Genomic DNA, 15,940 nt, shown 5'->3' on the forward strand with positions numbered 1-15,940 from the left:
ACTGCGTGTCATTATTTGCAGCATTTGTGTAATTCTAATATTCTGAGTCATGCTGTGATAGAACAGCTCTTATGAATGAAATATAACAGCAGAACATTAACCAAAGATATAAAGTTTATTCACATCAGCCTTAAAGCCACTCATTCACACAAATCATTTGTGAATTAGAAAACTGAAAAATTTAATTTAAAAAAAAATTCTGTTATACAGCTAATATTTAAAAAAAAGTTTTCTATATAAAACATGAAAGTCATCCAGCAGTTGTTTTTGGTTGTTGGATGTTTTTTCACCAGAAGTCGTCGTCTGGTTCCTCGTGGGATATCAGATCAACGCTGCAGAACAGATCGAAGGTCAGTAATGAAGAGTTTCTGGTTGTTCAACAGTAACTCACACAAACACACATATTACCTGCGGTCATTATTCACAGACTCCAGAACCTCCTCTTGACTTTGCTTCTCTGATGCCTCTTTATTTGTGCTCTGAAAGATCATTAACACACAGTCAAACACGACAATGATTCCAGATTATCAACTAATTATTACTGTTGTAATGAACCAAAGAACCAATGAAAATGTCCAGTAAAGTGCCCCTATTATGTATTTTTGAAGATGAGCTTTCATGCAGTGTGTAACAGCTCTACGTGAATGAAAACATCCTGCAAAGTTTTAAATCTGAAAGTGCACCGTGTATAAAGTTAAAAGAAAGAGTCGACTCTGAATCATTGAAACGAGTCGTTTTTAAAACGAATCCCAAGCCGTTTCATCTTGACGTCAACATGAAGCGCTCAAAATCAAATGACAGAAACTGTATTATACTTTGCTAATGAGAAAATGAACACATTTTAAAGACCATATAAATATATCTAATTATGAAAAATATAAAAATAAAACTGATTTAATAAAAATATAATAATGATACTAATATTATATATATATATATATATATATATATATATATATATAGACTGCAATTTTAATAGAAAATGTCATAATCCAAACAAATTAAATATATATATTCAGATAAAATATAGAAATATCCTGAAAAATTGTCTTTTGTTCTCATGGTGAAATAAGACCTGGAAAATATGTAATAATGATACTAAAATAATATCTATATAAAACTCTCTCTCGCTATTGCAATTTTAATACATTAAAAAAAGACCACAAATAAAATACTGTACTGCAGTAATCACTGAAAAAGTAGTGCTAAGAGATTAGTTTACACTATAGTTAAGAGACAGACAGACCTGCTCCTTGTGTTTGTCCTGCATGAGCATCATCATGTATTTGTGAAGAGGATTGGCCACATCAGCTCCTCCTCCAATCACTGCGCTCGGTAATGTCACATGACTCTCTGTATCCTCTCTCTCGGCTTGAGCTCGTTCCTCATGTTGATCCTCCTGAAAGAAGATGTAGCAGAAATCAAAGCTTGTTAACAAACAGAGTCACAGACAGTCAGTCGCAGTGAAAATGAAACAGCGTCGCGCTGATTTGAATGAACTCTTGATTTGGTCATTGAGTTTCCTAACAGAGGCATTACATAAAACAAACAGATTCATGAACAGATGACTCTTATGAAGCGGCTCTTTTGAACGAATCAATCAAACAGACTCCTGAACTTGTGTTATAGGTTTGAAACGGTTACCATTAACTAATCTAAAAGATTAATAACTTACAAAAGAAGTAAAAACATAAAAAATATTTTATTTCAGTTAAACTAAATAAAAATTAGATTTAAAAAAATATTTTATTTCTCACTTTGGTTTAGTTTAGATTGATGTACTACAATAACTAAAGCTTAAAAACTATATAGAAAATAAAATAAAAATTTATAAAAATGACAAAAACAAAAATTACTAAAACTTTAAATTTAAAATTTAAAATGAAAAAATAAAATAAAAGTAAAAAATAATAATAATAATTAAAAAAAGTGTACACACACACACACACACACACACACACACACACAATTAAAAAATGAGAAATGTTGCCTTTCCATCTAGCGGAAATAAGCTGAAATGCTAAAATAATAAACTAAAACCATAAAATGTAATTACATATAAATAAGTAAAATAAACATTAACTGAAATATCCATAAACTTATTATATTTCAGCTAGTTGCCAAGGCAACATTTCTCATTTTGGTTTAGTTTAGGTTTAAGTAGTAAAACTAAAACTAAATAAACTAAAAACTATAAAATAAAACTATATAGATGTATTAAAAAGTAATAAAAATGACAAAAAAATGCAGCAAAATTACTCAAAGAAAACTAAAATGAAAATGAAAAATATACAGCAATCCAATCTGATTTCAAATCTTGATGTTAATGAGTCAGACCAGCTGCTGCTGGAGTCTCTGCAGCTCTCGCTCCTCTCTCTCCTGCGCCTCCTCTCTCTCCCTCTGCCTCCTCTCCTCTCTCCTCTTCCTCTCCTCCTCCCAGCTCCTCTCCTCTTCCTCATCTGAAACCCCACACACAAACACATGAGACACGGACAGATGAAGAGCGTCACACGATCAGTCACGTGACCGTCTCACCTGCGTGTGACTCCTGGAGCTTCTCTAGGACACACTCCTGATCCACAGACGGCACTGAACACACACCACATGTCATTACTTATAAAGAGAAACCTTACTGACATCAAACTTTTGAATAGCAGTGACTTTTCCAGGTCATTTTAAACTCTAATATTTCCTGGACACGGATTAATTCTCCGTATGAACTGAGTTGAGGTAATAGAAACGAGTGTGTACGTGGCACAGGGTCGCTGAGATCGTGAAGCGTGATCTTCTCCGGCTGAGGTGACGACTCTTCAGAGGAACTGGAGATGACTTCCTGCAGTTTGGGTGGACTGTGAAATCAAAACAGAATTACAATAGAAATAAGTACATTTTAATGCACATTTGTCCAACACTTTTCCTAATGATGCCCATGATTGTCTCGTGAGTATGACTGTGCTCAGACAGAGAAGTTTGACTCGTTTCTATGAATCGGTTTAAACTCTGTATATATGAATTAATTTAAATCTCTGATTCACAGCTATAATTTTTAAACTTATATTTTTTAGAATTGTTTTAAGCTTGGGGCAAAAATGCCACCAAAAAAAAAAAACTCATATAAAACTAACAAACTTTGCTTAATCACGTTTAATCACAACATATAATCATTGCAGTTAATAGTGTTCACCGTCTGTTTGATTACGTGTAATTCGTAACTAACTGTATGATTTTTGCTGTACATTTCTGCCGTAGTCACCACTAATAACCCGCTCCTAAATATAATGTAGAAACTTCAGATGTTCTGTAAAGCTGCTTTGCAACGATTTGTATCATGAAAAGCACTATACAAATAAACTTGAATCGAGTCATAAAAGACAAACACGAATACCTATAAAAACTGCCCTTATGAAGGTAATAAAGTCAGTGTCGGGGGTAAATGTGAGCGCGTGTGACCTGCGGCTGTGGCGAGTGGTGCTCTTCATCCTGGGGCTGCTGGGAGGACTGATGGAGGCAGGGATCGGTGAGATCGGTCTCTCTGGAAACACCAGCGCCGCTCCGTCAGAGACGGGACTCGTCCTCAGACGCTCTGAGACAAAACACACAGAAAACACACTGAATGATTCATTTGTGAATTCAATGATTCATTAAATGACTCGTAATAAATTCATTTCAAACTCAATTTTCTAAGTCAGTTTAATATCATTTAAGTTGAAATGATGCTTGAATATGTAAAAAGGTAAGTTAAAGTTGGTAGACGTTTAACAAATGTGAGACCGTCAAAACATGCCATTGTAGAAGTGCTAATTAAACGTGACTGTTTCGCTTAATTGTTTTCTGAATTTCAATGCACTACTAGCAGAAACAGATTTTACAGACCCTGCGTGTGATCGGCGTCTGCTCCGCGTTTGCTCAGCGGTGTGGAGGACAGACGTCTGGCTGGAGGAGAGATGAGTCTCAGCGGGGACGGAGTTCTGCTGGATTGCTGCTCGACAGGACGTCCTGCAGAAGCGAGGCTCACCCGGGGCGGTGCTCTGTAGGTCACTCTGGGAGGCGTGAGATCTTCAGCAGACGCTCGAGCGGCTCTGTGCTGGTGGCTCCTGTACGCCTCCTCCAGACGCTCGGCCTCCTGCTCCAGCTCTCGTATCCGGGCCAGAGCGCCGCTCACCAGCTCAGAGTCACGCTCCGGGGGCCCCGGGCCCCTGAGGGCCGGCCCTGCTTCAGATAAATCAGCGTCAGAAGCGGCTCTGGGCTTTCGGAGCAGAGCGGCGTCTATGTAAACGTCAGGAGGAAGCAGCCTGTCAGGAATCAAACTCAGAACAGAACGCTCTACCAGGGAAGGCTTGGGGTTGCGGAGGACCTCGTTCTCCAGAGCTGCTCCGATCACAGAACAACACGGCAAACAGAAGAGAAGAGAGAGACGGAGTTTAGAGAGAGGAAAGCCAAAGCCACCCAACACTGATGAAAGAACAGGGCTCCCGTCCTGCATGTGTGAGATCACTGGAACACGACTTTGGAATCATTCAGAATGATTTATGAAGAGGTTTGAACGACTCATTGAAAAGAACTTACTACAAAGAATGATTTGTTTACACGTTAAGTTACTAAGCATAGAAATGTATTCACATTTCCAGGCGTTTGATGGCTGGGGGAGCCCTGGATGAAATAAACACACGTTTGCAAGTTTTTAGCTTGCAAATTCGTATGAAAGGCATTCACAGAGTATGAAAAGATGCTAAATGTCTGATTCAATGAAACCGCCACTTACAAAATAATCTAACACGTAATGTAATGCTGCGTTCCACTAAATATGAGGAATTTCCCAAGTGAAGTCAGACTTGAACTGAACGCAGCATGAGCTCACAGATTCATTCTAGAGGTTTCAGGAAATCAGACCGGACTCCACAGACTCTACAGTAGAGATGTCTGCACCTAGCTGTGTCTGCTGGAGCTGGAGCTTGAGCTCTTCAGCGTGAGTGTTCATCCACTTCACGCGCTCCTCACACTCCATCAGCTGAGCCCTCAGCAGCCCACACTGCTGCACCTGCAGACAGAACCGCACAAGACGATCTGAGATGGGACACTTCATTTGGGCAAAACATATCTTAAATCACATTCAACAAATAAAATTAAATACATTTTTTTCTGCAACAACACCCCCCAATATATATTTTTTGCAATGCTTCTAAATGTTTCACTTTTGAATAATAATAATAATAATTATTACTATTACAATGTAACATAAAATATTTTTTAAAAATGTATTTAATGTACTAAAATTCTCATTATTGTAATAAATCTGAATGTTTCACGTTCTAATAATTTTTATTATTATTATTAAAATGTATTTAAAATGTAATATACCTTCCCCAAAAATTCTCATTATTGTAATTCCTGTGAATGCTTTACTTTTGATTAAATATTATTATTATTAGATGTAATTTGATTTCTTATTTGTTTCTTTTGGTTTTAAAGGTCATATTTTTAAAGTTTAATTTTCATTTTTATTTATATTGTATAATTAAGCACACTTTCTCCAAAATTATCAGTACTGTAATTCATATTTTTATATTATTATGATTATTATTACTTTAATCAAATATTAAAACTTACAAAAAATGTAATATGATTTTTTTTATTGTAATTCATCTGAATCTTACACTTTTGAGTAAATATTACTATTAGTAGTAAAAGTAATAGTAATAACAATAACATAAAAATGCATTAAAAAGTAATATAATTTTTTCTTTCTTTCTTGTGCTTTTGAAGCTCATATTCTTGACAGACTGAGTGAGATTCACCCATAAAATCTAAAGTGGAATGCAGTCAAGTGCTCCACACATCAAGGGAATGAAGACCTCGTGCTGCAGCTGTGTGTGTAAGACGTCTTTCTGCGTCTCAAACTCATCCTCGTCTAGTCTGCGTGCCGTCTCCAGTCTCCTGAGCTCGGCCTGCAGCGCCAGCTGCTCCTTCGACGGCGCGCTGAGCTCTAAACGAGAAACACAAACCTGTTACACATTACCCGTGTAATGTTCTGGCTTTGTTCAAACAGCAAAAATCTGACTTTTTTGTGCATCCAATTCAAGCCAATAATGCAAAAAGCAAGTAAGAGTGTCGTGCAGTGAGTATCCAGCAGTGTTACAGAGGAACAGTGGGTGTGTTGAACAGGCCAAACTCTGAAGCGTTTCTCTGTCCTTCACCCCCTGCGCTCCTCTTTTTCCCAGCAAATGCACAATTGCAGCCAAAAGGGCCAAATTAACAAGCAGAGCACATCCAAACAGACCACTTCTCTGTTTGTTATCCCTGGTTGACCCCGTTAGATTTCAGACTGAACGGCTCAAACTCGATTTCAAGAACAGCATCCTTCCCAGAACTCACACCGCACTTATTTTTGCATATTTAGTCTGCAAATGTTTGTTGTTTGTTTTATTCCTCCTCAGAATAGACGGACAAACAGGCTCGAAACGTGAAGAAGTTTTGTAAAAAGATTTCCAAATTTTATAAGTTTTTTAAAGCTTCCATTACTTTCCACAATCTTATGTCCATAAATATTTCCAGTTCAAATAAATGCTGTTCTTTTGAACTTTCTATTCAAAGAATGAAAATTCAGAAAAGTACGAAAATTCAACTTTGAATCAGACAAATAAATTACAATTTTACAATATTTTCACATAGAAAATGGCTATTTTAAATTGTAAAAAAATTTCACAATTTTACTTCATTTTTGATCAAATCAGTGCAGCTTTGGTGAGCAGAAGAGTCTTCTTTCATAAAAAAAAAAAAAAAAAAATTGAATTTTGAGCACTTTTGAATAGTATTTAAGATGCATCAATAAGATGATCAGTATTTATTAGCCAGCCCTAGTTATGATACTTTAGCAGGCTTGTTCCTGTGATAATGCTAATGAACAGAACTGGGAAACTGAACCCAGAGAAGAGAAGGCAGAGAGCAAACAGCTTCACCTTGTCTGAGTCTCTGGTTCTCCAGGCGCTTCTCCTCCAGCTGTTGTTCCAGCAGTCTGATGTGCGTCTGCAGCTGCTGTGTGTCTTTCTTCAGCGCTGGATAGTCGCTCAGGTTCTCCAGTCTCTCTCGCAGCAGCTCGTTCTGTTGAGCCAGAAGAGACGCCTGCGATCTGGACGACTCCAGCTCCATCTACATCACATATCAACACCAGTTCATTTCTGAGAATGCAGGAGAGAGAACTCAACAGAGGCATAAAAGCAACTTAAAAGGAAAAGATCCATGCATTGCTTTACTACAGATGGATTATGGGAGCAGAATGTCTGTTTTACCAGCAGACGCTTGACTTCTGATAAACTTCTCTCATGCTCTTCTGCTTTTGCATCAATAATAGCAGATTCTTTCTGCAGACGAACCATTTCTTCTGTAAACGGAAGAAGAAAACACCAACAATAACTTAACAGTACAGATCAATAAAATACTGTATGCTGTAGCAGTTATATTTGACTTTTCTGAACACAGACCTTTAATCCTTTTCTCATTTTCTGTCAGTTTCTCGGTTCTCTTCACGTTATCCTCCTTCAGCTCCAGCTGATAGCTAAAACAGTTTATGACATATGATTCAACTGTACATTCATTTACTGTTTCACTTTACAAAAACACACAATGCCAAAAGTTTGGGGTCGGTAAGACTTTTTAATGTTTTTATTTGATGAAAAATATTATTACAGTGTAAAACAGCTGTTTTCTATGTGAATATGTGTTAAACTGTAATTTATTTCTGTGATGCGCAGCTGTATTTTCAGCATCATTACTGCAGTCTTCAGTGTCACATGATCTTCAGAAATCATTCTAATATGCTGATTTGCTGCTCAAGAAATATTCCCGATTATTATCAATGTTGAAAACAGTTGTTCTGCACAATATTTTTGTGGAAACTGTGATGCATTTTATTTTTCAGGATTCACAGATGAATAGAAATTTCAAAAGAACAGCATGTATTTGAAACAGAAATCTTTTGTAACATCTTTACTGTCATTTTTAATCAATTTAATGCATACTTGATGAATAAAAGTATTAATTTCTTTAAAAAAAAAATCTAACTGACTCCAAACTTTTGAAAAGTAGCGTATTTTATCTAGAAAATGAAAATTCTTCTTTCATCATGGATTGCAACCCAAGTTACGAGAGCGCCATCTGCAGGACTCATGAATAACACTCATTAACAAATGATTTGATTGAATTACTTACTTCGCTAACTCGCTCTTCAGTTTCTGGTCAAACGTGTCTTCCGTGGTCTTCACAGACAGTTCTCTCCTCAGAAGATCATCCATGGCCTTCACCTTCTCCTCATGCAGCTTACAGGTTCTGCATCATTACGGCAAAATTCTATATCATTAAGTAATATTATAACATTCAATTTTATATAAGAGGCTCCATGATGTTCATGATATCATAAACAAGAAATTCAAGTCAACAGTGAAAAGGAAAATCATTTTCCTTGATCTGTTCAGAACAAAGGTCACTGACCTATAAAACTAACTTCCTCCACATCAGGGCTGACAGCAGTGCTATTTTAGTATTTATATACTATTATAGTATTTATTCATATTTTGAATTACCTATTTTTTAACATATATTTTCATTATATTTTAGTTAAAGTTTTAGTATATTTGTTACATGATTTTGTCAAGTTTGTTTATTTTGAAGTTTTTTATTTTTATATTTTCAGTTTTCATTTTAATTTTAGTTTACGCTTTCATTTGTTTGTTTTTTAACATTTAGTAGATAATATTTCATAGATTTAATTAATATGTTTTCAATTAGGTAAATTATTTCAATTAGTTAAGGCAACATTTCAAATGTTCAAGTTTCTCATCTAATATTTATATTGTACTTTATATCAGCTTTATTTTAATAACCAAAACCATTTTTAATAGCTTTAGTTAACAATAACACTTCTTCACATTGAAAGAAACAGAGTTGATAGCAGTCTTATTTTTGGATTATTTATATGCTATTATATAATTTTTCAATATGTAAAATAATATAATAAATTACTTCATTACTTCATATAAATGACTTTACTACAAATAATATAATAAATATAAAAAAATCACTTTTTATTTTAATTTTAGTTAGAGTTTGTAATTTCATGTTTTTGTCAAGTCTGTTTCAGTTTTTATTTATTACTTTTTTAAATTAAGTTTTTTTATTTTTATATTTTCAGTTTTAATTTGAATTTTATTTTACATTTTAGTCACTATGTTATGCATTCGACATATAGTTGTTTTTAATGACTTTTTTTGGAGTTTTAGTTTAATAATATTAGTACTTCATCTTAAACTTACTTCAGTTAGTTACCAAGGCTAGTTAAAGTTTGTGTAATTTTATGTTTTGTCATGTTTTTTGTTTTTGTTTTTTTTCACTTTTAGTTTTAGTTTCATACTTCAAATAAAACTGCTCCGTCTTTTTTTTGTTTTTTGGTTCAAATAACCAGTGGTACTCACCTGTCAAAGGCCTCCGTCCTCTGTTTAAGCTCAATCTCTCTGCTCCGCACAGATTCGATTTCTTTCAGCAGGGCTTGTCTTTGAGCATAAATCTCCTTCTCCTCTATCTGGATCAAATGAAACATTAAAGATTCCACAGTGGTTTTGTATTTTGCATGTATTTGCCGGCAGCAGTGAGACTCGGTACCTCCTGTTGTTTCTGTAACCTCTCGATGGCGTTTTTCTCTCGGCTCATCAGAGCCTCAGACTTCAGATCAAACGTTCTCTCCATGTCTCGCCGCAGCTCCAGGATTTCTCTCCGCGAGGCCTCCTTCTCGTCTCTCTTCACCTTCGCGATCTCCACCTCCATGAAGTGCTGCAGCTGCGTGAAGACGGTGCAAACGCTCTGCTGAGATCTTGAGCGCTATTACAACGTAAACTCCTGGAAATCTGGTGGAAATAAACACTGACGGACCTTAGCTTTGAGCTCCACCTGCGCTTGCTCCTGTATCTCCTTCCTGTACTCCGCCAGCTTGGCCTCGACTGACGGCCAGCGGTCACCTCTGTGCCGAAGCACTTCATACTCCTCGTCAATCAGCTGCAGCTTCTCAACTTAAACAGTCGAAGTGGACATTTTGTTAGACTCTTTCATAATGCTCAATATGACTAAAAGGAATTTAAAATGAACAGGTGAAATAAAATCCAGACGTTTTTGCATCTAGGGGTAGATTTTGCCAGAATCTGTGAAAAGTTTAGATAATTCATTTGAGCTCGCAGTGGCACATACATAACACAAACACATACACTACCAGTCAAAAGCTTTTTTTAATGTTTTTGAAAGAAGTCTCTTCTGCTCAGCAAGGCTGCATTTATTTGATCAAAAATATTATTAGAATTTAAAGTATGTGTTTTCTGTGTGAATACAACGTAAACTGTAATTTATTTCTGTGATGCGCAGCTGTATTTTCAGCATCATTACTGCAGTCTTCAGCGTCACATGATCTTCAGAAATCATAATAATATGCTGATTTGCTGCTCAAGAAACATTTCTGATTATTATCAATGTTGAAAACAGATGTGCTGCTGAATATTGCTGTGGAAAAATTTATTTTCCAGGATTCACATATGAACAGAAAGTTCAAATTATTTGATATAGAAATCTTTTGTAACATTATAAATGTCTCTACTTACACTTTTGATCAATTTAATGCATCATTGATGGATAAAAATATTTATTTATTCTGTTTTTCCTTTTCTTTTTTAAAAAATCTTTTTAATGGTAGTGTATTATGGTTTCACAAAAATATTGTGCATCACAACTGTTTTCAACACTGATAATAATCAGAAATGTTTGTTGAGCAGCAAATCAGCATCTTATAATGATTTCTGAAGATCATGTGACACTGAAGACTGGAGTAATGATGCTGAAAATACAGCTGCATCACAGAAATAAATTACAGTTTAACACATATTCACATAGAAAACAGTTATTTTATATGTGAATTATTTTTTAATTTTATTTTAAGTTTTCCTGTACTTTTGATCAAATAAATGCAGCCTTGGTGAGCATAAAAGACTTTGACAACGGTTGATTTCTCTGTACTTTAAAACGGGGATTATTTATTTACTTTTATAAACTATTATGAGCACTGTGGGCACTTTTCTGAAGGCCGAAATGTTTAATAAAGAACACGTGTTGAGCTTTGTGAATGGTGCGTGTTTAAGCTCATTCGGTGGAGTTTTTCATGGAGTCTGGATGTGAGTAAAGTCTTACCGAGTGACTCTTTATGCGCTGATATGGAGGTGGACTGGGTGGAAGCGTCGCAGCGGTCTCTGTAAACGTGATGGTCAGTGAGCTCTGTGAAGAGACTCATCAGGAAACCTGCAGGAATAAAACCACATCCATCATGATGTTCATCACAGAGAGCAAGAGCCAGTATCTCACCGTGTGCTGAGGCACGTCAATAACATCACTTTGTATTTCATGCCAACTTTAAATATCTACCATCTGCACAGGGATTTACTAACACAAATATAATAAAAGAAAACATTTGTACGTTATTTATGCATGTATGATTTAACGCCATATCAGCAGCAATGGTTATATTCAGGGAAAAATTAACAGTATTATGATTAAAATATTAACAGATTGGTTTACAATAATTTAACCATTTTATCTAAAAAACAATCAACATGGAAAATTATGCATATATATACACTTAAAATAACAATGATAAAAACAGAAATAATAACATATATATAGAGAGAGAATTTTTACATTTAATGTATGATTTAATTATTCCAGGAGAAACCTTTTTTAAAAATAAAATATATAAAATAACATTTATTTTTCTGAATAAAAATGTCTAATATCATTTAAAAGTGCTTTAATTTGTTATAAACCCAATCAAGTACACTGTAAATATTATTTGTTGAAGTTGTACAGAGTGCAGGACTATGTTTTACAAGAAAATATTGTTTCACATTTAATAGAGTGTGTTACTTGCCATTTCTTCATAATTATGATTAATCATTAAAAATGTAAATCCCACACCAATTTTTTTTCACTGTAGCATCATAATTGTATCATACCTGTCTGTCCTTTCTGAATATTCGATACCTGCCCGAATGTGAAAGAACGACAAATAGCAAACTATTATTAGGGCAAAACAACAACTAATTCAATTACATTTCTACATACAGAAGCATGTCCTCTCAGTTTTATTACCAGAGATTTGTGTAACGGTGTGTGAGGGCTGATCTTCATGAGCTGCAGAAGCTCTCTGGCTGATAACACCTAGACAAGTCCAACAAAAACAAGATCTGGTCTTGGTTTAAATGGGTCAAATCATGCTTTTTAATGTGGTTTTCCATGAAGTTCATTCATAATGTTGTTCTGAACATATTAAAATAACGGTTATTCCGTTTTCCTAACAGCCTCTTGTGACAAAATCATAAAACAGAATTGCAAAACGATGCTGATCTTTACAACAGTAAGTATGAAGCGATGTGGAGTCACCTTGTCTTTGCTCATTCCGCATTCGGGGAGGAAGACGGACAGCGTGTAGTCGCACCCGACGCTCCGCAGGTGCTGGACGATGACGCTGTTGCATGCGGTGAGTAACAGAGAGTGAGCGTCTCCTCTCCGCACCGCCGGCGGCTGCAGCTCCTGGATCAGCTGATTCCTCAGCTGCGTCTGCAGAACACCACACAACACTGCTAGAGAACCAGAGCCTGCACTGAAGGTGTACTGCAGGAGGACAGTATTCATACTGAAGGAGCTTATATAGACTTGTGCAGTTTGAATATATAAGAGTTAAGGGGTTTTCTAGGAGAATCCCAACAGTCTCACAGATATCACACTCAGCTCTTGAACAGTGAGCTGATGGGTCGATTAAGATTGGATTAAAGCTCAAATTAAAGCAGGTAGTTAGTTACTAGGATGTTGCTAGGTTATCCTGACTGGATGCTACGGCAACAGATGATACACAGAACGACAGACTGACAGACAGAACAAGAGACTGAACGATACATAAAACAATAGACGGATAGATAGATAGATAGATAGACAGACAGAAAGAATCACATACAGATAAACAGACAGAGAGAAATAACAACTAAATTATATACATAACAAAAGAATCGTAAAGACAGAAAGACCGATAAATAGACGGATAGATAGATAGAAATATTAGATAGATAGATAGAACGATACAACTATAGATAGATAGATAGATAGATAGAATGATATAATGATAGATAGAATGATAGATAGATAGATAGATAGAATGATATAATGATAGATAGATAGATAGATAGATAGATAGATAGATAGATAGATATAATGATATAATGATAGATAGATAGATAGATAGAGAGAATGATAGATAGATAGATAGATAGATAGATAGATAGATAGATAGATAGATAGATAGAGAATGATAGATAGATAGATAGATAGATAGATAGATAGATAGATAGATAGATAGAGAGAATGATATAATGATAGATAGAATGATAGATAGATAGATAGATAGATAGATAAAACAAGAGATAGAACGATAGACAAACAGGCAAAAACTATGATAAATTGAACCACAGGTGGATAAACAAAGAGATAAACAGAAAGACAGACGGAGGGAGGGAGAGAGAGAGAGAGAGAGAGAGAGAGAGAGCTGTAGAATGCAAGTTTTGGTCTCGAGTTTTGTGGAAAAACAAGTCAGTAAAACATCTCTATGTTGACTTTATCGATACAATAACGATAATTAGCAACTCTGACCGAATGTGAGGGAACTGACCTTCAGCGCGTCCAGAAGCCCGCGGCTCTTGAAGGTCTGATAGAGCTTCTGTCGCATCTCATCCGGAGACAAACTCTCCTCGTTACTCGCAGACATGATCATTCAGCGCTTCACGCGATCATTCATGATAATCGATCGACATTCACAGAAGTAATCGATCAGAGATCCAGCACGGTCCGTTCCTTGGCAACGCGCGCCGCAGCGCTTTAAAAATCCTAACTGACAACAGACTGTTGTGTATCCGGATTCGTCGTTATGACGTAAACCTCGCTCAGCGCTCTCATTGGCTGTTTTGTGTCAGCTGGGTCAATCCACCGGAAACGGGAACTCTCTTATGATCGAGCGTATGATCCTCATCTGCAGTAGTTCGGTTTATGTTTAATCATCATTCACAATATTCGCTTTGTGACTTACATAATTACTTATTTATTTAAAGGAGGTGTTTTTAGAATGTACAATTTCTGAAAAAACGCCAAACTGAAGTGATAATTGCTGTGGTGAGATGTGTTTACATGTTCATCAGTGTTTGTGTACTGTAATATTCATTAACTGACTGCTGATTTCATGTTTACAGATCTAAACTCTGATTATTAACGATGTCTGGGAGCTTTTATTTCGTTATGGTGGGTCATCATGATAACCCAGTGTTTGAGCTGGAGTTTCTCCCTCCTGGGAAGTCAGAATCAAAGGTGAGCATAATAATGATGTTCAGTGATGAATGATATTGCAGTGACAGTAATGATCTGATGGTGTTTGTGTTGTGACAGGATGACCACAGACATCTGAACCAGTTCATCGCTCATGCTGCTCTGGATCTGGTGGATGAGAACATGTGGCAGTCCAACAACATGTACCTGAAGACTGTGGACAAATTCAATGAATGGTTTGTCTCTGCCTTTGTCACAGCTGCTCATATCCTTATCATGACACAGTGAGCCTTATGCATTATTAAATAGTAAAATAAATCAGTTTTTAGTTTTGTAATTTCCATTTTAATTTTAGTATATATTTTAATATATTTGATGATAACATGATTTAAATATATTAAAATATATGTTTAATATATTTAAATCATATATTAATATTAATATATATTAATATTTTAATATATTTGATGATATGATTTAAAATTTTGATTTTTATAAATTTAAATTAGATTTTAATGTTATATTAATTTTTATGTGAATATGTATTATATTTTATTTATTTTAATTTTAGTTATTTCAGTACATTGATTTAAACTAGATTCAGTTAAATATATATATTTTTTAATAAATGGTGAATGTTTATATTTTATTTCAAGTAAGTTTTAGTTAACTATAACTCTGATTTTCTATATATAAGATTTTTTTTAACTCTATAAAACTTTGAAAATCAGAAAAATTCTTTGCATTTTTTTTTATAAAAACTTAAAATCATATTTTCAATTAATTTTATTTTTATTTGCCAGGTAGTGTATCATAACCATCATATTTTATTTCAAGGCTGATGCATGTTTAGCACAGATGAAAAAAATGATTTAAATAAGTTTCAAGTTGAAGAATCAGCCATAATTAACAGACCTATTGCATTTATTATTTCTTAACTGTCCTTGCATACATATGAGATTTATTATGCTTCATGATGTTCGGCAAGAGGACGGAATCAAGAACTTCTTTAATGATGTTTATGATCTGTACATCAAGGTAAAATCTGTATTATTCTGTAGTGATATTCCAGTGCCATATGAATGCATTGCATTATTTTAAAACATTTTTGTGTTTTACCCAGTTTGCAATGAATCCTTTCTATGAAGCCAACGCTCCGATTCGCTCCACAGCTTTCGACAGGAAAGTGCAGTTTCTTGGGAAGAAGCATCTGCTCAGTTGATTTATTACTAAATGTACTTGTTTTTGCGTTTTTGTTGTCATGCATAAATATACAGGTGTGTTGTTCATGTTTCACATGTTTATATCATCATTGCCAGCTGATATTCACATTCTTACCTACTACTGTACAACAAATGAAGCGTGATTACAGATTATTTTTAAAGTGTGTAAAAATAAAGCATCAAAACAGGAATGCAAAAATACATTTCTGCAGAAATTACACACTAAACCTTTCAAATGCAGCATTGATTACCTGTGATCAGCTGCATGATGATTTTGTACATTACTGTTGTCCATTAATAACCTTACATCAAATAAACAATTTCATCAA

At 35.0% G+C, this 15,940-nt stretch overlaps 2 protein-coding genes across 3 annotated transcripts; one reads left to right on the forward strand and one right to left on the reverse strand.

Annotated features, from left to right (window-relative positions):
- Nucleotides 1-96: 96 nt before the first annotated feature.
- On the reverse strand, nt 97-13,992 carry ofd1 (OFD1 centriole and centriolar satellite protein). 2 transcript variants are annotated; one of them, XM_058786148.1, is made up of 22 exons: nt 13,742-13,992; nt 12,463-12,639; nt 12,172-12,240; nt 12,036-12,063; nt 11,218-11,325; nt 9,919-10,055; nt 9,652-9,825; nt 9,465-9,571; nt 8,206-8,322; nt 7,479-7,552; nt 7,287-7,378; nt 6,957-7,146; nt 5,853-5,983; nt 4,927-5,038; nt 3,874-4,209; nt 3,451-3,583; nt 2,752-2,849; nt 2,536-2,589; nt 2,338-2,459; nt 1,247-1,399; nt 409-479; nt 97-332 (listed from the first exon to the last, which is right to left on the reverse strand). In XM_058786148.1, exons 1-22 carry the CDS (start codon nt 13,841-13,843, stop codon nt 287-289), a joined length of 2,631 nt encoding a protein of 876 aa, XP_058642131.1. In that variant the 5' UTR covers nt 13,844-13,992; the 3' UTR covers nt 97-286. The 2 variants fall into 2 exon arrangements, with proteins under 2 accessions (XP_058642131.1, XP_058642130.1); XM_058786147.1 differs by having other exon boundaries at nt 3,874-4,368.
- Nucleotides 13,993-14,027: 35 nt separating this feature from the next.
- trappc2 (trafficking protein particle complex subunit 2) lies at nt 14,028-15,940 on the forward strand. The gene is made up of 5 exons (XM_058786154.1): nt 14,028-14,238; nt 14,316-14,430; nt 14,509-14,652; nt 15,340-15,426; nt 15,512-15,940. Exons 2-5 carry the CDS (start codon nt 14,338-14,340, stop codon nt 15,608-15,610), a joined length of 423 nt encoding a protein of 140 aa, XP_058642137.1. The 5' UTR covers nt 14,028-14,238; nt 14,316-14,337; the 3' UTR covers nt 15,611-15,940.

This window comes from Onychostoma macrolepis, chromosome 09, assembly GCF_012432095.1.
Source record: "Onychostoma macrolepis isolate SWU-2019 chromosome 09, ASM1243209v1, whole genome shotgun sequence".
Classification (NCBI taxonomy): Eukaryota; Metazoa; Chordata; class Actinopteri; order Cypriniformes; family Cyprinidae; genus Onychostoma; species Onychostoma macrolepis.